The sequence below is a fragment of the Tripterygium wilfordii genome, chromosome 10, assembly GCF_013401445.1.
Source record: "Tripterygium wilfordii isolate XIE 37 chromosome 10, ASM1340144v1, whole genome shotgun sequence".
Taxonomy (NCBI): domain Eukaryota; kingdom Viridiplantae; phylum Streptophyta; class Magnoliopsida; order Celastrales; family Celastraceae; genus Tripterygium; species Tripterygium wilfordii.
The window spans coordinates 11,029,068-11,052,931 of NC_052241.1; the positions used below are offsets into that span (position 1 = coordinate 11,029,068).

At 37.0% G+C, this 23,864-nt stretch overlaps 4 protein-coding genes across 6 annotated transcripts; 2 read left to right on the forward strand and 2 right to left on the reverse strand.

The window, feature by feature from the left end:
* Positions 1-280: 280 nt before the first annotated feature.
* Positions 281-12,024, reverse strand: LOC120007638 (dynamin-2A-like). The gene is made up of 22 exons (XM_038858003.1): positions 11,557-12,024; positions 11,236-11,286; positions 10,997-11,117; positions 10,351-10,443; positions 10,140-10,201; positions 9,822-9,939; positions 7,816-8,149; positions 7,226-7,373; positions 5,937-6,038; positions 5,708-5,827; positions 5,345-5,428; positions 5,073-5,200; positions 4,557-4,641; positions 4,300-4,438; positions 3,527-3,603; positions 2,995-3,051; positions 2,601-2,742; positions 2,358-2,506; positions 1,867-1,980; positions 1,711-1,778; positions 1,305-1,480; positions 281-800 (listed from the first exon to the last, which is right to left on the reverse strand). Exons 1-22 carry the CDS (start codon positions 11,704-11,706, stop codon positions 565-567), a joined length of 2,754 nt encoding a protein of 917 aa, XP_038713931.1. The 5' UTR covers positions 11,707-12,024; the 3' UTR covers positions 281-564.
* An 842-nt stretch (positions 12,025-12,866) lies between these two features.
* Positions 12,867-14,153, reverse strand: LOC120007134 (probable carboxylesterase 18). Its single transcript, XM_038857325.1, has one exon. The coding sequence runs from the start codon at positions 14,042-14,044 to the stop codon at positions 13,019-13,021; it is 1,026 nt and encodes a 341-aa protein (XP_038713253.1). The 5' UTR covers positions 14,045-14,153; the 3' UTR covers positions 12,867-13,018.
* Positions 14,154-17,583: 3,430 nt separating this feature from the next.
* Positions 17,584-20,997, forward strand: LOC120007125. Of its 2 annotated transcripts, none has more exons than XM_038857312.1 (5): positions 17,584-17,972; positions 18,212-18,264; positions 19,197-19,302; positions 19,876-20,008; positions 20,585-20,997. In XM_038857312.1, the coding sequence occupies exons 1-5, from the start codon at positions 17,896-17,898 to the stop codon at positions 20,717-20,719; spliced, it is 504 nt and encodes a 167-aa protein (XP_038713240.1). In that variant the 5' UTR covers positions 17,584-17,895; the 3' UTR covers positions 20,720-20,997. The 2 variants fall into 2 exon arrangements, with proteins under 2 accessions (XP_038713240.1, XP_038713239.1); XM_038857311.1 differs by having other exon boundaries at positions 17,588-17,972; positions 18,212-18,282.
* A 519-nt stretch (positions 20,998-21,516) lies between these two features.
* LOC120007579 (phytolongin Phyl1.1) lies at positions 21,517-23,646 on the forward strand. 2 transcript variants are annotated; one of them, XM_038857901.1, is made up of 2 exons: positions 21,517-21,729; positions 22,062-23,646. In XM_038857901.1, the coding sequence occupies exon 2, from the start codon at positions 22,396-22,398 to the stop codon at positions 23,233-23,235; it is 840 nt and encodes a 279-aa protein (XP_038713829.1). In that variant the 5' UTR covers positions 21,517-21,729; positions 22,062-22,395; the 3' UTR covers positions 23,236-23,646. The 2 variants fall into 2 exon arrangements, with proteins under 2 accessions (XP_038713829.1, XP_038713828.1); XM_038857900.1 differs by having other exon boundaries at positions 22,065-23,646.
* Positions 23,647-23,864: the final 218 nt, after the last annotated feature.

A 23,864-nucleotide genomic window follows, 5' to 3' on the forward strand; every position in this document is an offset into this window, starting at 1 on the left:
TAAGTTTGGAGTATCAAATTTTTAGCTTCTCTTTTTTGGAAACACTTGGACACCCTCTCAAAGTTACCTTTAGACCCCTTTGCAGAATGTTTTCTTAAAATTAACCACTAAAATAACCTTTATAGCCACACATGGATCGTTGCAAGCATCATCCTTCGTTAGGAAGATATTGGTTTACGAACTACTGAAAAGCTAATGTCAAATATAAAATGCGGTGAATTATACAGATTGAACCCCATTAGAGAATCTATACTTACCACAAGCAAGAGAATGTACCAAATGTCGAATACTAACAGTAATAAAATATATGTTATTAGAACAGAAAAATTATGATTTCGCGAGCCTCTTGAATCCATAGACTTCTGAGTCCTGACATCCGCGCAAGTTGTGAAAAACTGAATTACAAAACTATATTATTATGTACACACGTCTCCATTCTCTTTCTACAATTTTTAGTGTCAAATTTAAGACAACAAAATGCTCCAATCATGATGTGCGCTCAAGACTGAACCCACCCACCAAAAATGCAATAGTATTTAACCGTCACGCAAGCCTATCAATAATCTAAAAATATTTGGAACCAGATTGTGGTGGCGGAGGCACTACTCGATTAGGAGTACGACGGCTGCTGGAGTTTGATCTGGATCTCACATCACCATTCTGTACTGCATCACGGTAACCGTTGGATGAAGACCTAGATGAATCACCATAAGAATTGTAGTCCACAGAACCATTTGCAGCTGCATCAAATGCAGATCTCCAGTCGTCACCTGTCACACCACTGGTCCTCGGGCTACTTTCTGCAACATAAGGTGAACCAATGGTTTAAACCACTAAAGAGAAGGATTTGTAAAAATTTATAACTGTTTTGAAACATCAATTTTTACAGATTGAAAGATAGAAAAGAAAAACACCAAGGGCTTGCTACTTCACAATCAATCATGAAATTGATGACCTTCAAGCAATGAGTATGCTCAGTGAAATAACCATAGACAAACAGTACAGCATAGGTTAAAACATAGAGTACATCCAGACGAACATAATGTTCTCTCTTACGAAGACATCAATCCTTTTTACCCAATGATCAACATCATATCGCGTGCAAAAGGCTCCCACTAACACTCCGTGTCTAAGAATGACATATTTAAGTAGCCTTACAGTATGGAAAGAGTGTTTCCATGAGTAAACAAGTGCCAACTACTTTGCAGTTTAGCAACTTTTCCACTACTACATGATTAAGTAAATAATGGCAACCTTCCCATTGTGCAAGGTCTAACTAAAATAAAAACTTTCAAGCTACATACCTGATCCAACACTACCATTAGACCAGCTAGTTACGGCAGCGGCTCGGTTATCATGAATGCTGAGTTGGCGTGTCAGTTTTGATAGGAGAGAGGACTGCTTCGAGTAACGTTCCCTCCTTCGCTTCACATTCTGGTCCTCTTGAAGCAACTCTTCAATCCTTTGTGTGCTTTGAGCACTAAAAATGGTCAAATACGTAAGTTATGATTATAAAGTGCTTTTTGATTGGATTGTTACATGGAACAACATATTTATATTTCAACACATTGATGGCATCAATTAAGGTAGCATTGAAAATTTTGTGATCCAAGAAGTAAGAAGCCCACCCGGGCTGCCCGTGCAGTGACAGGACTTGGATCAAATGTGGCAAGAAAAAACATGTGTTTATATTATAAAATTGTGGTGAACCTGATAGAGCTATATAAATGATTTAACATGTCTTCCTTAGCCTTCTCAACCTGACAAAGAACAACTGCCTGTTCACCAAATATCAAAGTATGTTTAGAAACTATATACTAGTAGTCAACTGCAAGGATGAACGGGAGTAAGTTGAAGCAAACTTACTTTTGGAACATTAGCTGCCAAACTATTCAAAACTGCTTCAACGTAACCACGTACTTCTTGTGACATCCATCGAAGTTCTTCTTCAGGGTCAACAGGTCTTTGAGTCATTGTGTCCTGCCCATAAACCACCACAAAAAGTAGATCAATCAATTGCAAGATTAAATTAACTCAATATACATCCCAGGTATATGAGAAAGTCATCAACTCCAATAATGCACTTGAAAACTGATGTTTAATGAAACTCCATGTAGTAGAGAAGTATAGCTAGTATTTCTTTTTTAAACTTTGAAGATAAGAAATATAGCCAATCCAACCTACAACTGCTGCCCTGTCAAATATTAGATGCACCAAGACAAGGTATCAACTATCAAGACAACTCGTCTAGAAAATCATCTCAAACATATTTCTGACAGCAACAAATACATCAGAACCATAGAAGAATCTACACATAACTGAGGGGAAAACATAAGGCATAAAAACAGAAAACTCACAAGAGATCTATCAGAAAGACTCTGCCGCAAGGGAGGACCCCCTTCAACCTTCATCTGTCCCTTTGAATGTTGCATAACATTTCTCATCTTATTCAACCATTCAACTTTGTCAGCTGCATTCTCAGCTTTCAAAACAACAGCACTGTGGGCTGCAGGATCAATAGAGATTGAGTTGAAAATTTACAGTAATGTCCAACCATAATTCAGTGCAAAAGTATCAGCCAGATAAGTATTAACAAATACCTTTAAGAACGGTTTTATAAGGAACCTTGCTGGTTATCTTGAACACAAGACTAAGTGCTTTCTCTGTCCCGTTAGCCTTCTTGTCCTTCGAACTTTTTGATGGCAGTTCTTCATCATCTGAAGCTTCTTCGATATTACATTCCTGCAAGTAAATAGATGACATGAAGATCAGTCTCTGTCATCGAGTCTGTTATAATTTCAATTGAGCTTTCCTGAGGATGTGCAAGCACGGCTGCATGGGAGGTGCATGTGTGTGTACGAATTTGATAATGGAGAGAACCATCTCAATAATAGAGAGAGGAAGATAAGACAAGTAATCCACAAAGGCCACTAGACCTCAGCAATGAATTGAGAATTCCAAGATCAGGAATAAAACAATGATGCTTTACCATACCTCCAAAGTAATGACACCACGAAATAGTCTTTCCTCTTGCTTTCTAGTGTAGCCAAGCTGAAAAAATAAAACCATAAGGGAGATCCCTAATGTAAAAAACAACAGATGGCGACATACATTTACATACTGTACAAGTAAAAATCCTATACTTAATGGTTTAGCCTTCATAAATTGAGAAGGGGTTCGTTTGAATCAAATTCAATGGAAGAAAGGAAATGATTTTGACGAAGCATCTAGCTTCATAACCAAGTTGAGCCGCGGAATTTCTGGAATCTTGTGTTTAGAAGCTACGTTCTAAGATCTAAATAATCAAAATGCTTGTGGCTAGTTGCTGTCGCAGTTTTTATGCTTTGGGAAATATGAAAACAATGTCTTGTTCTTAGGCTAACCTGACTTATCAAACTTATAAACTGATATATTTCCCCCGTTATAATTTTTATCGATGTATTGCGAAATTTTTCCTTGACAAATAAAAGATGATACTCTTCAGTATTTTCAAGTATGAAAACACTTGCTACAAGTAGTTACAAACCTTTCCCGTCTTCTCATTCAAAACAAACCATCGCCTGCTCCATCCATTAGTTTTCGCGCTTTTCTTTAACAGAAAACCTGCATATGAAGAATTTGATAGTGTGTTAAATGCCAATCAAGAATAATAGCGTCCCGCTGCCGATCATGATCAGAGGGACCCACAAATAAACTTTTTATTCAGTCTTTGCTCCTGCCCTAAAAAAATTACACTACTAAGAACATAATTAAGTCAATAAGATTAAATAATACCCATCTCCCAGTAATTATACTTTATTTAGAACATGGATCAACGAAACTCACTTAAGAGGAGGGTGGATACTGGATAGGGTAGAGAGGAAGAGAAAAACTCTTATGGCGTTACCACCCCTGAAGTGAAGATGGAGAAACAACACATGACTTGGGAAAGAATTGAATGTTATATCTCATAAGATGATAATGGAAACCAAAAACTGCTTCCACCCTTTTCTGTTATCATCCAAGAAGGGAAGGCTGAGAATAGCATTTCCCATATCAATGAGACAATGACTGAAAATGACAATCCAACTTAATAAATAGTGGAGCAATTCCAAATCTTAAGAAGCTCATGGATCTTTCAATTTTCTTATGAAGTAAAGATGGATAGCTTCTTTAACACCACTGAAAAACTATTTGAGCTGTCAATGCATTTTCCCTACATAAAAACTAACAACATTTAAGAAATGACACATAGGAATCATCATTGAAAAAGTCATAGTAAACCCAGCATTGTAGAATACATGTAGTTTCAACACGAACCTGCCGTTATCTCCCCTTCTGGACCAGCAGTCTTCAAAGCAGAGCCCTCCTTTTCTTCTTTGTCTGCCTGACCGGATTTATCCTTCATCGATTTCAAGCTTCCTCCAATTTGCGAACCACCAGTTTGAGGGCTGGTAGCCTATTATAGAGCAAGGAAAAGAAACCAATAGTAAAGTATTATAGCCAACAAAGCAAGTATCTACTCAATATGTTCACCTTCCGAAGGCCAATTTACAACGACTGAAAAGACTGCCTACCCTGTTTAATGTTGCTTGCTCCGCATCTTGACCTTTCTTGGAGGATCGGGTCTTCAGCTCTTCTTCTCGGCGTTGCCTTTCCATCCTTAACATACACAAATAAATAAAATATCAGGTGAAACACTGGGAATAAACATTCGTAAAACCATCGGTATGTTAAAGCTAAAACAAGCTATAAAGATCTATCTTGCAAATCTGTGGAGAACTTGGAGAGAGAGAAATTCAAGAGCCCTTGAAGGAATTGAAAACCCTGTTCAAAACTTTATGGATATACTGTTTCATTCTTCGGTTACATGTCCACTTGTGTCTGTAATATGACTGAACATCTGTTCGTGTAACTAGTTATCTCTGCTGTACCCAGGTGGCATTCCCTTGGTGCCTTTCTAACATATATTCTTCAAAATAAAATAAAATAGAAACAAAAACAAATATACAAATGGCACTACCCACACTCTCAATGAGCAACATAGACAGGCATAAATAAATTTCCTTTCAGCTTTTGAAAAGGAAAGTTACCTCCTCTGCACCAGACGTATGAAGTGTTGTGGAGGCACAAAAGCTCGCTCCATGTCCACTAATGCAACTACCATTTTCTTTGCTTCATTCTTAAACCCATCCAAAGCAGCACTTGCAATGGCAACAACCTTTTATGAAACCAAAACCACTTGAGCTTTAGCATAAGAAGATGATTCAAAACACGGGCAGGTCTAATTAATCGAGCAGACAATAACAAAAAAAAATCTGAAACAACAAAGTTGTACAAACTATGTATGCATCAATCATCATACCTCTCTTTTGAAAGGCGGGTATCTTCCCAAACCTGGAGTTGCATTGGCAGAAGCAGAAACTATATCTACCAGGACCCGGTGTACCTGTTTTACCAGTCAGATTTACTTCTTTGAGTGACATGTTAATGTTATAGACCCAAGAGTTCATGTATAAATTTTCAAGCACAACTATCTGTGCAGAAAAAAATAAAGCGAATTATCAAAAAAAATTTGGAACGCAGCATTAACATTTATAAATTCATAGGCCCACTCATGGTTGAAAAGGAATGAATGCTAAAGTCTAAGTACATAAGTTATAGGCTTAACATAAACTGCAAAAGTTCAAAATGAAACAATATAACAGAAATATATTGACAGCTTTACCTCATCAACGCAAAGACGAGATGGATCTTTTGCAAGTTCCAGCACACCTTTAATCAAAGATCTCAAACCCTTCTCTGGGGAAATAAGGTATGGCTGATAACCATCTGCTTCTAGCACAATCTAATAGTAAATAAATAACAAAAAGGTCATAAGAGATACAAAATCCTTGAAGCAACGACAGCTATGCCACAAGAACATAAGTGTTGAAAAGCACAAATGCAGAACATACTCTTTTGACGTTATTTATATCAAAATGTCGGTCCAAAGGCAACTGCTTAATCTTATGTGGAAAATTCCCCTCGAAGCTGGCAACAATTTTCCACCCAGCACCCTGCGATAGAAGATCATTATTGCCATAGAATCTGAAACAAGACCCTCTCAAGAACCATCACAATTTCATCACTAGAATGCAACCATGAACAGCTTCAATTACTCTCAAATGGTAAAAGCACAAATGACAGCATATTCAAACAGGACACAAGCAAAAAATATAAGTATTAAAAGAAGATATTTTATTACAGCTACTAGTGCTAATCAGTACTTGAATGCTGACTGATTGTACACAAGCCGTTTTGATTCAGATATCGTCTGAACCTCCCCATACAGAGCCCAGAATCAACAAGCATAAGGACTGAGAAAGCAACTTTAACAAATTACATTTATGCTGCTGAGGATATAAACCTGTCCTATCCGAGAAATAAACACCACATGCACACACACATACATAGAGAGAGAGAGGTCAAAACCTTTTCACAAAGTGTTGAACCATGAATGTCTCAAAAAGCTTCAGACAAGAGATAGAATCATGAAATGAAAAATGCTGCCAGTTCTTTAATTGGTTGTGATCATTCTAGCAATCATAGTTGCCAACAACTTACAATACATATTGGCAACGGCAGATTTCGAGTCAATACACCTACTGCTGGTATGATGTGCTTCTAAAATTCGAACAAACTCCCATTGAAATGCCAACACATTGTGCTTTAACCCTATTAACAACTGCACTGTTTGTTATAGGGGCCAAGTATCAGATTGCTTCCCTCCACTACCTCCGATCACGACAACACATAATATAGCTATGTTCTTTGAGATATTTATAATGCTTTACATAATTTCTTTGCTATATATATACTAGACACGATAAAACTTTAGAACATAGACTTGCTCTGCAATACACAATTTAACAATACACTTCCAGAATTTAAAATAGGCTGTGAAGACAAAGAATATCTTGGGAGAAAATTCACTCACTCCTTGGATCTTTGACCTTTATCCTAGGAAGCATCTTTAAGTTCAACTAACAATAGGATTAGTATGACAAGGGAATAATGTGTCGCATATTAAAGTCCCAATAGAATCTATTATGAAGAAGAAGTTCCTTCTGAGAGGGATTTATTCATATCATTCTCTACTATATCATAACTTCAGTTGGCTTTGAGGCAACAAAATGCATGCAGAAAGACAACTTGGGAATTCGATATGCTGAAGAGCAAAGTTGAAAAAGTAACTATGTCTCACCTCACCAGTTGCAATATGCTGAAGAAATCTATCCTCAAATTCACGGCAAAGTTCCAAAGCTATAGCTCTTGTGCCCTCAGCACTATGTACCATCTGCTCACCAAGCCTTACTAACTCATCTTGAACTATTTGAGATTTCCCTTGTAGCCTGCATAGGCATACATTAATGAAAGTTAGGAAATTAGACTTTCTAAATAATGGACAATCACTCAACATTTGTTCACAAACTGGTCTACCAGAATTCTGGAAGAGGTAGAAGGCCAATTAATCATAAATTTGGCATTTTTCATGATGGTTCATTTTTTAGATTTCATTAGTCTAAAGGCTCCAAGATTAGAATTTAAGAGCCTTGAAATGTCAAATTTATTAATAATCATAACGAATAAATTGAAACTGGACAAGATAGACTTTCAATTAATCAATTTTTTCATTCATAAATTTTGGCATGTATTTTTCTTCACGACGTGAATGTTTTCAATAAAAAAAACAGGTTAGAGTCGGGCAAGAAGGACAAGGACAGGGAAGCTAAAGTAAACTAAATGATTCGGGTAAATTAATAAATGTCAAGATAGCTATTTAGAAACCATTACCCAGAAAGGAGATTTGGAAGCCGCACTTTCATGCGCTTGCGTATCTGCTGCGCCAGAGCCTCAACCAATGCTAATCTTCCAAGCTTGCTTTGAGGTGCTCCAGTAAGTATAGATTTCAAGCTTTCACTCTCTGCCCTCCATGCAGTTTCCAAAGAGCTTTCAGATCCAGGTTGTGCAGAAGCTATTGCAACCGATTGACCAATTAGAGCAACAAATGGTATATCGGTTGTTTTTGTTGGCCCCTGATTTAAAAGAAGAGCCTGAACAGCTGCAAGAGCTTTCTGATCCGAAGCAGCTTGATCTATCTTACTAATTATGCCTATAGTTCTGGTACCTGAACACGATTACATGTCCATATCATCACTAAGACTAAGAGAGAGGATCAAATAACAAAATGTAAGACCAGTTATCATTTATTTAATGCATTACTCGACACAGTATTCATCGCATGTTATCCATATTATTTTGAGTAGTTAACATATAGCATTTCGTTAACTAACTAATGCTAAAAGCATCTAACATCTAACTAAGTTATTAAGTTAGAACAAACAAACTTGAGAGACATAATCAGGTATTCAATCGACATTACAAGCCAAACAAATGTTGATCTCATGCTTATGTTAGTGCGTGTTGTTCCCTTTACTCCAGATCCATGTAAGTCAAGATGCTGATTAAATATGCAAATACTGGTTGAGAGACAAATTTTCATGTAATGCTATTTTTATATCAGCTTTGTAATTGATATCTATGATATAGCATATACTAGGCAAGCAGTTTTTTTTATAGGAAAAGAATTTTATTCAAAGGCACCAAGAAGGTGCACCAAAGAGGCAATTCAAATAGCCTCAAGAATACTAGGCAAGTAGTAAATGATTATACCTCCTAGTTCCTTAACCAGGCACAGATGACATGTCTCTCAACAATTTTAGCATGTTTAGTCAAGCAACTTAACTTTGACAATGATAATTACAAGGAATTTTTTTTTCAAGTGTTCAACTTTTTGGTTATTTTTGGCAGTACGGAATTTAAAAACCTGCAACTTTTATGGTAAATGCCTTTAGCAGTGGAGGTGGTACACCGGACACAGTTCCATGGACCTAAGTAAAGAAAACACCCTGCATGCCGACAAACAAGATATAAATATTGCCAACCATTTTAAAGTCGTTCATCGATAAGAGCATCCACAATGGTGCTATATTTAACATTGTTAACAATACTTTTTGGATAAATATAGTGCTATACCATCACAATGGGTATAATGGTGTGTATTTCAAGTACTTGAAATGTTACTTTTTTGATAAATATAGCGCTACATGCACACAATGGGTGAAAAATGACACTTGAAAATTTAGTTGTGGAAAAAGGATACTTGAGAGTTGGAGTATATATATAGTTGATGAATAGTGAAGAGAGATGATGAAAATGAAGAGAGAAGTGATGAAAATGAAGAAAGAGAAGATTAAAAGAAAGAGAGAGTTGATGAAAAGAAAGAGAGAGAAGATGAAAAGAAAGGGAGAGATGATGAAAAGGAAGAGAGAGAAAATAGAGAAAATGAATATAGAGTGTTGAAATTTATGGAGTGTTGATGAATAGTGTTTATTATGGGACCCACTCATCCAATTAAATTGTGCCACATAGGAAAGAGGAGAAGAGAGAGAATGATTTTGAAGTGCTGTATTATATTACTACTACTGTGGATGCTCTAACCATGATAAGATATACTAGGCAACTAGCAAACAATTGTAGCTCCTACTTTTGCTTAATACTGTCAAAGTTGTTTGCTTTTTGTCCGGTTATATGTTATAAATTTTTAATCATCCATTTAAGCAACTGCCTTCTCATCTTACAAAGTTCTGTAATTAGGGGTTCAACTTCAAACAATATGGCACAATATATAGCACAGAGAAAGTTAAATATTAAGAAAGCCAATTGGTACCCTCCACCCCCGCATCCCCACCCCCCCAAAAGGAAACAGAGTCAATATGATACAATCACCAGTCATTTACCGTCTCCATCATATTCCTTTGCAACTTTGAGGGCACGAGAAGAAGCAATTTCAGATGCTTGGCCCGCAGGAACTATAACTAGCAAAATGGCATCATTGTGTTCAGCATATTCACTAACCTATGAAGGAGGTCAAAAAGACACCACTTAATACTTTCATTTACAAAAGTGACACGAAATTAAAGGAAAAGAAAACCTGATAGAGCTTGAGCCATTTTTTTTTTCGTTATGAATACTGAAAACAACGCCGACAAGAACAATAACATCTGTTACATTAGATTCTTAAAGTAAGTAAAGCTATGAAACACTCCAAAACTTACCACTGACTCATCCATGAAACGTTGATCCAGTCCAGGTAAATCAATTAGCTTCAGTGGAGGTGCTGGAAAAAATTACATCAGATGACAATGGGAGATGCACGATGAAAAAATTCACTTTTTAATTGCTCAAGTTTCACTCGAAAATGATGGAAAAAAAAAAAGTTTAACTCAAATGTTCAAGAGACTTGAAGACTGTCATTCATGAACGAACCTGTGCTCGTACGAAGCTTCAAATATATTTCATCTCGGCTCTTGATTGAGCCACCCTTACTTAGCCTATCCTGTAAGGAATGCCGTAAAGCACCTGCACCACAACATTAAAACTTAAAAGTAGCACATAAAAAGAATCTGAAAGGATTAAGGATCTGTATGAGAGCATTGCATATTTTCTGTAGAAGTGGCTTAACAAACCATTCCACACATTGTAGCTTATTTGCTGATGCCAGAGCCAGGCTTGTTGAGCTTAGAAATGAACTATGGAAGTATTATTTTTTCTAAATGTAATTTTTTATCCTAAAAAGGTATGAACCAGTGGAAAAGCCTTTAGATCACTAGGATTAGCCAGCTTCTCCAAGTGATTGGCTTTGATGTAGCTTAGATAGGCTTTTTAATTCCATTTAGTTCTTCATTTTCTTCATTTATCTCAATTTCTACCCCTACGACTGCATCAGGTTTGATTGACACTGGAACTATAAAAGTTGCAGTGTGGGGAAATCAATAGCATTTATAAAGACGGGCAATGCAATGTTTATGAATTAATGGAGTCTCGACAATTGGTTTTGATATTCATAAATCTACTACCAAAAGAAACTCAAAGCAAACTATTAAGTAACATACAGAAAATAGCAGTTACTGACTTGCAGAAACTTGTTGTGATTTGTTGTCAATTTGCAGTATAATTGATTTGCTGCTAATAGAGCCATCCCTCTGTAGATCAATGCTTATGGGAAGCCGAGTAGCACCATTTTCACCAGTTGGCTAAGTCCAAAAATATTAGCACATTGAGGAATTCAGGTCAAACTCTTATTGAATTAAACCAAAAAGAAGATACCGTTCAAGAAAAAAAAAATGGTGAAGCTTAGTACAATCAACTTACCAGGACAGGATGCCCAATTAAACTGTTCAAAACTGCAGATTTGCCAGCACCCTAACAAAATTTTCGACAAATACGAGAAATGAAATCAGGATGTTTAATCTACTTAACAAATATGGATCACGATATTTTTCCAACTATTGGTAAGGAAAGGCGTATGTGTGCATCACTTCCACATTTGAAGGGCTAAAACACAGTAGAAAACAAGAAAAATATAACAAACTGAATACAATCTACAAGTACACACAACAGTAACATAATCATATTACAAACATGATTACACGTTCAAGTAAATGAAGAAAGTGGAAGGTAAATGTGACATACAACGTTGCCAAGGGCAACAACATTGAGGAAAGTGGAGGAGCGCCTAGAAGTGGAGGAGCTGGAGTTTTCATCAACATCTTCGTCAGCCAGTAACGCCGCCGCTTGCCGCATAGACTGTGACAGCTGAACCAACTCGTCAATCGCCTCCATTTCTTGTTACAACAATCAGAGGATCCGAACAACTAGAAACCGATCGAGTATACAGAGAAACTATAATGCGAGATCGATTGATCCGAGTCGAAAACCCTAAATAAAATTCGAGTTCTCTTCCAGAATCGGAATCGATGAGTGATGAGATCTGCAGCGCTTATAAATATCTTGGAGATTGAGTTTCAACAATTCGAAATAGGAGAGAAAGGAAATGTAGTAGAAGAAGACGGCAATACGCTGCTCCCTCTCTTTCTCTGTCTACTTCTCTCCACTTTCTCTCGGGTTTGAATTGAAAATTGAAATGACCTTTTTTCTTACTATTGTCTTCTCTTTCTAATTTGAATCCTGTTTTACCTTGTTTTCTTTCTTCTTTTCTTTTTTTTTTAAATCGCGCGTTGAGACGTGAGATTGAGAGGTCTCACCAAGCAAGAAATTAGATTAGAGTTGTCAACTAATTGGATTTGGAGACACCTTCCACGATATTTATAATTATACAAATATAGGCTAATCACTTGAGCATCAACAAAGAAGGAACGCGCAATAAATACAAATACATGCACATGTATTGTTTGACACTATTGCCCAAAATAATACAGTATTCAGAAAGAAATAAAGAGAGGGAATAAGACAAACAAATTGAAATTGGTGTTGGTGTTGGTGTTGGTGTTGGTGTTGGGGTTGGGACGGCATTGCAGGAACAAGGGAGTAAAATTGAGCTTGAGAAAACTACTTAAACTCCAGCTTCTAATTATCAAAGGATAGAGACAAGTTACCTGATTAAATAAGACATTTCTACTGTTTATTGTGGATGGTAGAAACTTCAAATTTTTGTTATTGGCAAATATATATATATCACTGTATTTCTACTGTATAGTTAGAGAGAGCCTCTTGTATTGCTCTGTGGGCTCTCTTTTGGCCCAAATTGATCAAATCAGCCTCTCTTTTACTATGGCCCATGGGCCGCACCACAGGAGAGTTTTTTCTTTTTTTATGTAGATAGAAAAAAGATTGCCGAAGGATTATATCCATAATTTTTTTTTATAAGCCACAATATATTCAACAAACAACCAAAAAAGGGAACAAAAGGGCATCTCAGGATTATATCCATATTTACGAGTCAATACTGGGGTAGTTTGTATACTCAAGGACAAGATCTCTTCTTAGAGTGCAAATAATAGTAATAGACTAATTATTCGATTAAAAAAACATCAAATGATGAGAATTCGAAATTCACGAAGCTGGAGTGCAAGAACAAAGTGGTCATTTTTCTTAAAATTAATTAAGCTTGATGTGTTAAGAAAAACTACTGTAATTAGGGTGTGGATTGCTTCCGCATGAAGTCCCTTAGCTCTTCAATGAACAAAGACGACTCGGGCAATTGAGGGAATATATAAAAGGAATGAACGGCGTTTGGGTACTCGACCAAATACGCCTCCTTCCCGTGCCGTTTCAACCCCTCATAGTACTTCTTTTGCCAGTCAATTAGTGGATCATACCCTCCAACAAACACCATCGTCGCCGGGAACTTCACCTCCGAAATATCAACTGCATTCGGCCCAAACACATTTGAAGCCTGGTGATCCCGGTTCGATCCCTCCGGCAGATACGCCTTCCACATCCAGTCCGTGCGCTCCACCGTCACAAACGGCGCTCCCGCCAGCTTCGTCTCCGATTCCACCCTTTCTTCTCCACCTATGAACGGTTGTATCAGAATGACGCCTCTGATGTCGATGTTCCTGAAGTTGTACTCGCTGGCTTTATGAGCCACGTGGTGCGCCAAGTTTCCTCCGGCGCTATCCCCTGCGATGAAGCACTGTTTGAGGTCGGCGTTGGGAGGCAGCAGGCCATCGGAGCTTTTGATTTCGTCTACGAACTTCAATGCGTCGAAACCGTCTTCCATTTGGCCTGGATACCTAGTCTCCGGTGCGAGGCGGTAGTTGACGGATATGATGATGGCCTGTAGTTCTCTGGCCAGTCGTCGGCAGAAATCGTCGTAGGGTTTGGAGTTGGCTCCAAGGAAGACGAATGCCCCACCGTGGAAGTAGAAGATGACGGGCATGCTAATATCACCAACAGTGGATGTGGATGTGGATGCGGATGGTGTTGGGACAAAAAGACGGAACCAGAGGTTGCGGGCATCGTCAACGACTATATCGGAGGTCTTGACGCCTTTGACAGGTTTGGAGGAAGGGGAGGACTTGGAGTCAAAGAAGCTCATGATGAAACGATTGACGCTTCCATCGGAGCGGCGTGACACGTCCGTCGCGAAGGAGAGGGCGGATATGAAGATCCTCACTGTCCATGGCAGCTCGAGAGGCTTTGGCTTTGTCTCTGACATAATTTCTAGCTCTAACAGGACTACTGGAGGAAGGAGCAGTAGCTAGATAGATAGATATTGGAGGTGACGAATAATGTGAGCCACAGCCTTCAACTACTCCTTTTATTTTATTATGAAACGTTCAACTTTCCTCATAGAGTTAAAGAAAGTAATTAGCTTAATTGGCTGGTTCTAATTATACTAATGTTGCTCTTCAATTCACATCACGTGGTGGTTGTCCTTCTAATGCATTATGCATATGCTTTTGTTGACCATTAATAACTTAAAGTTTTATATAATTAATATCATCACAACTTCCTTGACGTACGTAATATCTTAATTTCTTTAGTTAATTGATAATGCGATCGCTTAACTGCTTAAATATTCAGGTACTTGTCTAAAAATAACAAATTAATCTCTGGAAAAGATGCCTTTGGCTTGTTGTGCGGGATCACATTCACATGCATATATGACTTATTAACACGATAAAATAGACTATTACCTGATCCACGAAAAACCTGGTTCTAAGAACTGATCAGTAAGTCCTCTATCCATTAGTCTCGATCGTGGACCTCAATTTCACTCCACCTCCACAATACTTTTAAAATATATACGCCTCAGATAATTATTTGCTAAAATTTTCCCATTTATTGCTTCATGATGAATTTATGTTGGTAATTTTATAAATTTCAAGTCTTCCTGTTGGGAAATCACGATAAATGAAAAGGGAAAAAGGAAAAAAAAAAGACCCTTGTTCTACAAACCATTCCTGGTGGATGCACCCATGTAAAAGGGGAAATTTTGGGCCTAACTCGAGCGAGACTATCCAGTAAACAAAAAAAAACATTTATATGTGCTTTATGGTTGTCGCGTCCTAACTATGTTTTTGGCCCTTTCCTTGTCCTACTAATTAACTTTTTAATAATGTAGATTCAAATGTGATTGCATGCCTAACAATATGTGTGTGCGTGTGTGTTTTTTACGATTGGACCACTCGATTCTTTGTAATATATATTGTGGCCCCTAGTTTTATTCATATATATGAAATATCAAAGTTGCTTGGCAAAATGTGGTTCGCGGGTCATATTCAACATTATTGTATAACACCCTCTATGCATCACCATGCATAAAACAAATTAATATGCATACTGCCAAGTCCAAATATATATATATATATTGTGGCCCCTAGTTTTATTCATATATATGAAATATCAAAGTTGCTTGGCAAAATGTGGTTCGCGGGTCATATTCAACATTATTGTATAACACTCTCTATGCATCACCATGCATAAATCAAATTACTATGCATACTGCCAAGTCCAAATCTTTTGAAAGGATTTCCCTTTATAAGATGTTATTACTGGTGGTGGGGCAAGGGTTGAGCCAGGAATTGATCGTGTGGTTGGTTATTGCATATTGATATGTTCGGAAAACAAAATTAATGGGGTTCGGGAGTAGTGTCCCCGAAAATTTTGTATGGTTATTTTACAACAATACAATTCATTAAAATGATATTATCTATGAACAATTATCTTGATGTTTGGTCTAATAAAATAACCCAAAATGTTCATATAAATGCATAATAAAATGTATGAAAACTAGATAGAGACCATGTAAACTAAAAAAAATATAAATGTATATTTAGAGCACTTAAGTATTGTTATGTATTGTTATTTAATATTAACAATAATAGAATGAATAATGTTAAGGTTATTATTTTTATGTGTTTTTCATTACTATTAGGTGATAAGTGAAAGGAATGTGTTCAAAATCATAGTATAAATATACAAACCTACATATACACAAGCTAAAAATACAAATGGAAGATATATACATAAAATAAGTAGTAATCTTTTTAAAAAATTTGAAGTGTAACCCCTCCTTCCGCCCTTGGGTGGAAGTGTATAGGCAGAGCGAAAGCTTAGTGTCGCGGTTGATAGTGACGTGGAAGGAGGAGACACCGCTGATAGGTTTGGAGGAGGGAGCGGATTTGGGGTCGAAAACTTTGACCAGGGTGAGGTTTGATATGCGAGATGCGTTCACGGAGAAGACCTGGGCGAAGGAATGAGGGAACTTTAAAATTTCTGATAAGTGTTTTTCTAGGGAGCCTAGTCATTTGACTCAAATTCAGTTTCACTGGAATCATCCACTCCCACCATTCTTGTTGATCTTCCTCTTGCCCCTTACGTTCAAAACAATTATATTAATAAATTGTTTCATTTATGCAAGTTTTTCTTTGTAAGAGATCAGTCTCTCTTGTCTCAAATATATGTAATGGGGATAAGTATCGCAGAAATCCCTATACTTATCAAAAAAAAATCAATTGAGCCCTTCTTTTTTTTTTTTTTTTTTGGGCCAAACCAGCTCCACGACTTTCAATAAATGGTTTGCGAAAGCTCTCAAAGAAATGGAAAGAAATGAGTCGATAATTGGTTACTTGGAAGCAATTTGTGATGCAGGAAGCAACATAAAAGAAAGATGGAAATGGGAATTTGCAAGTTTGAAGAGGATAATATGTTAAAATTAAAAATCTCACATTGTTAGGTGAAAAGAAGTGATGTGTTTTATAAGATGAAACTATTGATGTTTATATATGTTGGATATTGGTTTGAAGCTTTTAGTCAAGCTCGGACTATGCTTGTAATCATCGTTGAATTATTTTCCTTTTTTGATTAATTCATGACTTCTCCTACACATATGGCTGCTTATAATAATGTTCATTCTCAAGTAGACTGCATGGACATTTGATCGATGCTTTTAATCATCGTTCAATTATTTCCTTTCTGTTTTTTGCTAGTGGGAGAAAGAATCAATATCCTCTCTCCTTAAACATAGAACATAGAGCTTCTTCTTTTAACAAGAGTTAATCCAGTCAACTTGTTCTTTTTATTAAGGCAAATGCAATGGTGAAGTGGTATTGGGCCAACAAAGATGTTGTCTTTTGCTGATGTGGCTGTATTGTAAAATGTGTTTTGCTTATGTGGCTGTATTGAGGAAGTGTTTTGTTGATGTGGATGTATTGATATTTGATGTTTTGGTGTAGTTTTGTTGTGGATAATATGGAGGAATGGAATGTTGTTGGGTTGGGTGGAAAGAGAAAGTGTGTGGGAAGAAAAAATGTATAGAAATTTGTGTTTTGCTGATGTGGCTGTATTAGAATACGTGTTTGACTTGACTTTTTATGTAATAGAGGTGGGATCGGGCCAACAAAAATATTGGCCCAGCAAATCAATTCCCATTGCATTTGCACTTAGTAAAGAGTGTTCATAATCTCAAGATAATAATTTGGGGAAATCATTAAGGTCTATCCTGATGAAAAGAGTGGATCATCCATCCCTTTTAAATAACTCTATAAAGATCATCATAGTCTTTTCGGAGATGAACATCTATAGTGTATTTTTTAGATCCGATTATGTTTGATGGGGTGAATAAAATGGTGAAGCTAAATGGGGTGGACTAATTTGGGGTCAAAAATAAAAAATGATGCCGCGTAGGCTTGCAATATGACGTGCCTGCATAGTGGATGTACGTGGCAGAACTAATCAGAACAGAATAGCTTTCAAGTTTCAACCGACTCTTCTTCCCACAAAGACAAACTAACTTTACTATCTGAACATAAAACTCAGAAATTAGATTCAAAGAAATACAGACAAAAACCAATACATGCTTTTTTTTTTTGTGTATTAAGGAACGAATCTGTGGTTTCGCATAAAAGGGACAAGAGAAGAGTGATAGAAGGGGATTTCACGTTCTGAAGAAAGAGACCCCAATCGATGGTTTTTGTATGATTTTCGAAAGCAGAGGGAATTTGACTGCAAGGCAAATTAGTTGAAATCACTTTATTACTCTTAGAAGAAGCAGAGACGACAATAATGGCTTTTTTCAAGATTGGATTGCTACCTTGGTTTCAGAAGAAGATCGTCGATCCCCTTTATCAAATCCTCCGCAGGTACCCTCACAATATGATTTGTTTAAATAGGCTGTGTGAAATGGCCCGTATGATTTCTGGGTTATTGATATCAAGCATTACGGGTTGGGTTTTTCGCTTTGTTGTGACTATACACAGTAGAGTGCGTAAAGTTTCAGGCTTTTTCCTTGTTTATTTATTTATTTCAAATGTTCTTCGGACTATTGTAATTGCAATGAGAGTGACACTGATTTTGAGGCTTGAATCATGATTCTTCTCAGGGGCGCAGAACCAAAGCAATTGGCATTCTCTGCTGCTCTTGGCATCACCTTGGGTTTGTTTCCAATTTGTGGTATGCTGTAACTTTCTTCTTTTACGCATTTGGTATCTTGCTTTCTGGGGTTTGATTAATATGGAGTCTGGCCGTATAACTACTGGATGTTATAAACACCTCTGATATCTTTCTAAAATCCTTCAGAAATCAGAGAATTTGGTTTTTATGGAACATGATTGGATTGAATTAGCTTGTTGGTAAAATCTAGCCGAGCATGGAGTCGGCTACAAAACGGCAGAGTTAAGATAAAGACCTTTCAAAGTATTCCTGTGTCTAGTTTTTGCCTCATCTGGAAAGAGAGAAATGACAGAACTTTCAACGATTTAAAAACATATCTTGATCTCTTATGGAAATATGGCTTAGTATCATTAAGTTTTGGATGTCAGATCATTACTAATTTCTTAGACAACATAAGCATAGATATTTTGTAATCTTCTTGTGATTGTACCTCATTGGTGCTCCTCCTAATATTTTTTTGCACTCAAAAAAGAAAAGAAAAGGAAATGCAGTGTTTTACTCTTTCAAAGTTGAGGGTTTAGGTCATGCAATCAAGATGGAACATGTACATGTATATGAGTGGTTGAGGGAGGTGAGTGCTCAGGGCTGAAAAGATTTTTCAGAACCTCTAGAAACTCATAGAATAATCCCTATACTAGCTGCAATCATAAGAAATGTTGCCGTTTTAGATGGTGCATGGAATGCATGAATCATATCTAATTGAAGACACTTTTTAAAGATACCATAGTAATCCAAGGTGTGAAGTTGTGTTGGGGATTATAACTTCTTTTGCCACTCTTTATATCTTATTTGTGAACAAAGTAGTTTTAGCATTAACCAGTCGTGGCGGTCAGCCCAACACGTTGCTTACTGCACTGTGTATGCTTACCTCACTTCTTAGATATTGTTGAAATGTTTAAAGCTCCATGAAACAGGGGTCACCGTGTTATTGTGTGGCATGGCCATTGCGGTGCTGGGATCCCTTTGCCATGCGCCAAGTGTGATGCTTGCCAACTTTATTGCGACTCCAATGGAGTTAAGGTACAGATATGCTCTCAATATTTCTGCATTATTTTTTGTCTTCAATTCTTTTGCTGAATAGTTCAATGCCAATGTTAATTCAGTGGCGAGTAATCATGAATGCTTATACACACAAATTAAAAGTTCAAAGGGCCTATACTAAGGTAAAATTTGCGATTATATCATGATACAATCATGATCTCTTTGGGAGAGGAATGGTCTTTCATACTTCCTGGGTTCTTGATATTTACCAATGAAGAATAAAAAGAAGAATTTTTTCACTAGTGCTTGCTCGGTTCTACTTTCAGCACATTTCCAATGCGTTATTGATTTCTATTAGTAATGTAAGCACATTGAGGTAACAAGTTAGCAATTGGACTTGCACTATTTCAATACAATAGCACTTTGTAAAGAAACAACCTTTGCTGTGCCTTATCCGTTTGAGGAGAACATTGCATCCTATCAATTGGAACCTTCTCTTGTGTGAAAAAGTTTTGGCAACTTATGTAAGCTACACCCTTTTGTTCTCTGTTGTGTTTATTATTAGTTTCTATCCTGAGTTTTTTTTTTTTTTCAATGTCTGTGTTCCTCAAGTTTGGTGGTACCCTTCCTTCGCTTTGGTGAAGCCATCTCTGGTGGGCCCCATTTTCCATTGACATCTGACGCTCTGAATAAGGTTTTGACTGGCGAAGCTTCACGTGAAGTTATATTAAGCATTGCCCATGTGGTATGTGGCCTAGTTGTTTTTTCTCTATAACTTCAACGCCTTGCTTTCTTATCCATACGCACACATGCATATTCACCTACACATACTAATGAAAATAATCAACAACTGTCCCTCTTGTGGTTGATCAGAAGGATGCCAGTCAAATGGTTTAGTATGTTGTCATCATCTTGAAGAACAGTGTTTTTCATCAATCTGACTCCAAATTTCAGAAAGCCTTTAAAGCATTAGTTTGAAGGACATTTACTTAACTCATTGATGTTTTTGCTTTGGATCTTAAATTTGTTAAATGGTTGCCTATGCAATGGTCCTGGCCAGTGGAAAGACTATACCACAGTAAGGTTTATCGAAAGAACGCCAGTATTTTAATGTAGAATTAAATTTAAGTCTAGGAAGCTCCCATCAAGATTGATATGCTTGTGCATTATATAAATTGTCTCTTTAATCACTTTTGAATCTTGACATCTGAATACCCCATCCCATGTTTTTGCTGGTTTATTTATTTATTTCTAAAGTCACTTTTGGACGGCATTTCAGTGAATGTTTCCCTGAATAATCACTCAAACATATTGTCTGCAGTTGTTGGGATGGCTTGTCGCAGCGCCTTTTATTTTGGCTGCACTGTATGTGGTATTCTTGCCGTGTTTCAAGATCTTGGTTTGCAAGTTCAGCACTATTCCAGCAAGCCCTAAGAAGTCGCCACTGCACCCATAAGTTCGGCTCAAGGTCAGAGATGTTTGATTAGAACAGTTATAAGGGCAATGTGCCTTTACAAAAAGGAACAATGATTATCCCTTTCAACACAATAAGATGTGGCTTGTACATAGACTTTTACAAGTTGCTGTATGTAAAATGCCCGGTTCCTGAAGAGACAACTTTGAAGTCACAAATTACCCTGATTGCACTTTGAAGTGCTATGAGATTGAAATAGTCGACTGATTGAATTTTCCTAAAGTGACAAACCATTGGCATTAATAAATGAATTGTTTCAATGGGTGGCATGGAGCCAGTAGGAGCTTTATCGTCTTGAATATAACAGCCACGGGGTTGGAGTTAGAAATATAATTAATCAAAAGTATGCATGTAGAAAAACTTATAACCACGAGGAGCTCAACTCATATGTGTAATATCTCATAAGGGTCTCGAGTTTGAATCTCACTTTTCACCTTCTCATGTATTTATTCAAAAAACTTATTTGGTCTCAAATGTTTCGAAGTGTGCCAATAATAATATCATTTTTAAATCATTTTGGATGCAACAAAGAATGTAATTTTATTTAAAAATATCAGAAGAGATAAAAATGATTTTATGAATAATCTGTTTCTGGATTTTTTTCTAAAAAAAAGAATTTTATGGATAATCTATTAGCATTCGAAATTTCAAATCCGGAAGAATATTTCAGTAATATAACGTTTGACATAAAAGAAAGAAAAAAAAAAAGTGAAGTAAATCAGTAATTGGACGTTGATATTTTCCGGTCAAACTTTGAGGGTAGTAGTTCATTGATTTAGTCGCTGCGGAGTAGATATAACATTTTCAACTCTTGGTCTTGCCCCCAATTGGCAACTCTCCGGTGGCGGTCTAGTTGTTTTTACAAAATTATCTTTGGTAATCCCTCGAATGGGACCTTAATGATCTGTTTGGTTTCCGATGAAAGTCGAGGAAGGGCCAGCCACATCGACTCAACTTTTCTCCTTTGATTTTCGGCGAACAAGATTAACAAGGTTGCATCTTTTCTTTGTTCTACTCCGCTTTTAATTTTCGTGTCTCTTTGGCGTCAATTTCTTGTCTGGATCCTTAATTTGCATCTGTTTTTCTTTAATCTTTTTTGATTTTCCATGGTCATTGCTTGTATGAGTTTATTTTCATCCTGTACGACCCACCTCAAGACAGGATTGGCTGGCTGTTTTGAAAGAAAAACGGCTTGTGTTGTGTTCTCTTTTATCCATTTTGCACTAAATTTCTCAGCTTTTGCCTGAATTTCATTTTACGAGTATTATTTGGTCTCGAGCAAATTTGAGTTACTAATACTAGTTTCATTTTTCTGCCTTCAAAGAAGATTGCTGGCCCTGGTTGGGTTGCTTATGTTGATTGGTGTGGACAAACCTGGATTGGTGTGAGGGACTTTTTTGTTGCCTTTAGCTGAAGGACTTCTTTGTTGCTCAAGAGTTTCTTGCCTTGTCTTGTTTTTTGCTGAATCTTGATTGCTTAGACCTAAGAATTATGATTCAAAGCTATGCTTCCTTTGCTTATAATCATGTAGTTGTTGTAGTTACGAAAGAAGTATTGATCGAAGATTGAAATCGACTGCTTTGGGTACTTCTCCAAAAGGGTTGGAATTGAAGGGAAGATATTTTGCTTTGCAGACTGGTTTTGTAGAAGTTACATCGATGGGTTCCATTCATAATAGAGTTCATTACTGTTGTGTATCGAGGGCTAACAGGACTCTGCATGTATATAGTGGGGGAGACCATGAGGTTGAGAATATGGCCTCACTGTGCTTAGAAGTGACTCCCTCATATCATAAGTGGTATTTTGAGACAATTGGCAGGAGGACTTTCGGGTTTTTGATAGAAGATGGATATGTTTATTTCACTATCATCGATGCAGGTCTTGGAAACCCTGGGGTACTTCAATTCCTGGAGCTTGTAAGAGATGAATTTAAGAAGGTAGCTAGAAAGGGTTCAAGAGGAAGTTTTTCTAGTATGAGTTCAATCAACATAGAAGAACAGCTAGTGCCTGTTATCCACCGATTGATAACTTCTCTAGAACATGTCTCTCAAAGTGGCAATGGTTGGAATGTTGGGGCAGCTTCATCTGATCACGTCGGCCTTTCTCCATTACCAAGTACTGCAAATAATCAAATTGATGCTGCCACTTCCACTAAAGCTCCATTGTTAGGCAAATCTAGCAAGCAAGAGAAGAAGAAAGCCAAGGAACATGTGATAGTAATGCGAGATATTGAGTTGGAGGAGCATCGGAAATCCACAGATAGAGGAGTCAAGGTTGATACCACAGCTTTGGATACTAGTAGCCAAGGAGTAGCAACTTCTTCAATTTCGTTGCAGAAGGATTTAGGTTCTATGAGGATGAGAGCAGGATCTCGTACCATTCGGAAGAAGTGGTGGCGTCAAGTATGGATTGTACTTGCCATCGATGCAGCAGTTTGTTTAATACTCTTCATAATTTGGTTGTTAATCTGCCGTGGTCTTGAGTGCACTCACTCTTGATTCCAAGTTGACTACGGAAATATGCATGATCATGACCCAAATGACCGCTTGCCAAAGTTTCATAAAACTGAGGTTTTGCTGTGCGAGAAGAGAGGAAATACCATACCTAGCGCCTAGCAGTCTTATCAAACATTCAAAGACGTGCTTCAAGTTATACATTCAGTGGTGCCAGGTTAGGATACAGTGATATATTTCCAACGCATAATTGATTAAAATTTCATTTTACCACTCTCTTGGTTTGGATGTCTCTGTACTGCTTCCTTCCTTTCCCTATGTCCATTGTTCCAGATACAATATAAGAAGCTATGTAATCTCCGGATATGCAAATAAGCATACTATGATGATTTTCGACTTTTTTTTCCCACTTATTTCATGTTGGTTGCTTTAGCAATTATGAGAGTGTTTTGAGTAGTTCATCCTTTGTTCCTTTCTTCCTTATTGTTTTTTTTTTCCTCCGTAGTTTATGCTTTGTTTCTTTCTGTCGCTTTTCGAAGTAATAAATTCAACGTTGGAAACAGCATTCTCATTGAATAAATTTGATGTCTAGATTGCCTTTAATGAACAAATTCAATCATTCACAATTGAATCCACAGATATCTTTCTTTGAATAAAAGAAGTTTTTTCAAGCA

Coding starts and splice junctions, on each gene's coding strand:
- LOC120007638 (XM_038858003.1), bottom strand. CDS start 11,706: ATGGAGGCGATTGACGAGTTGGTTCAGCTGTCACAGTCTATGCGGCAA. Junction 5,828..5,936: donor ATATAAATAACGTCAAAAGA/GTATGTTCTGCA, acceptor ATTTACTATTAG/ATTGTGCTAGAAGCAGATGG. Junction 1,779..1,866: donor TGGCAGCTAATGTTCCAAAA/GTAAGTTTGCTT, acceptor TTTGGTGAACAG/GCAGTTGTTCTTTGTCAGGT.
- LOC120007125 (XM_038857311.1), top strand. CDS start 17,896: ATGGCTTTTTTCAAGATTGGATTGCTACCTTGGTTTCAGAAGAAGATC. Junction 19,303..19,875: donor GCGACTCCAATGGAGTTAAG/GTACAGATATGC, acceptor GTGTTCCTCAAG/TTTGGTGGTACCCTTCCTTC. Junction 20,009..20,584: donor TATTAAGCATTGCCCATGTG/GTATGTGGCCTA, acceptor TATTGTCTGCAG/TTGTTGGGATGGCTTGTCGC.
- LOC120007134 (XM_038857325.1), bottom strand. CDS start 14,044: ATGTCAGAGACAAAGCCAAAGCCTCTCGAGCTGCCATGGACAGTGAGG.
- LOC120007579 (XM_038857901.1), top strand. CDS start 22,396: ATGGGTTCCATTCATAATAGAGTTCATTACTGTTGTGTATCGAGGGCT.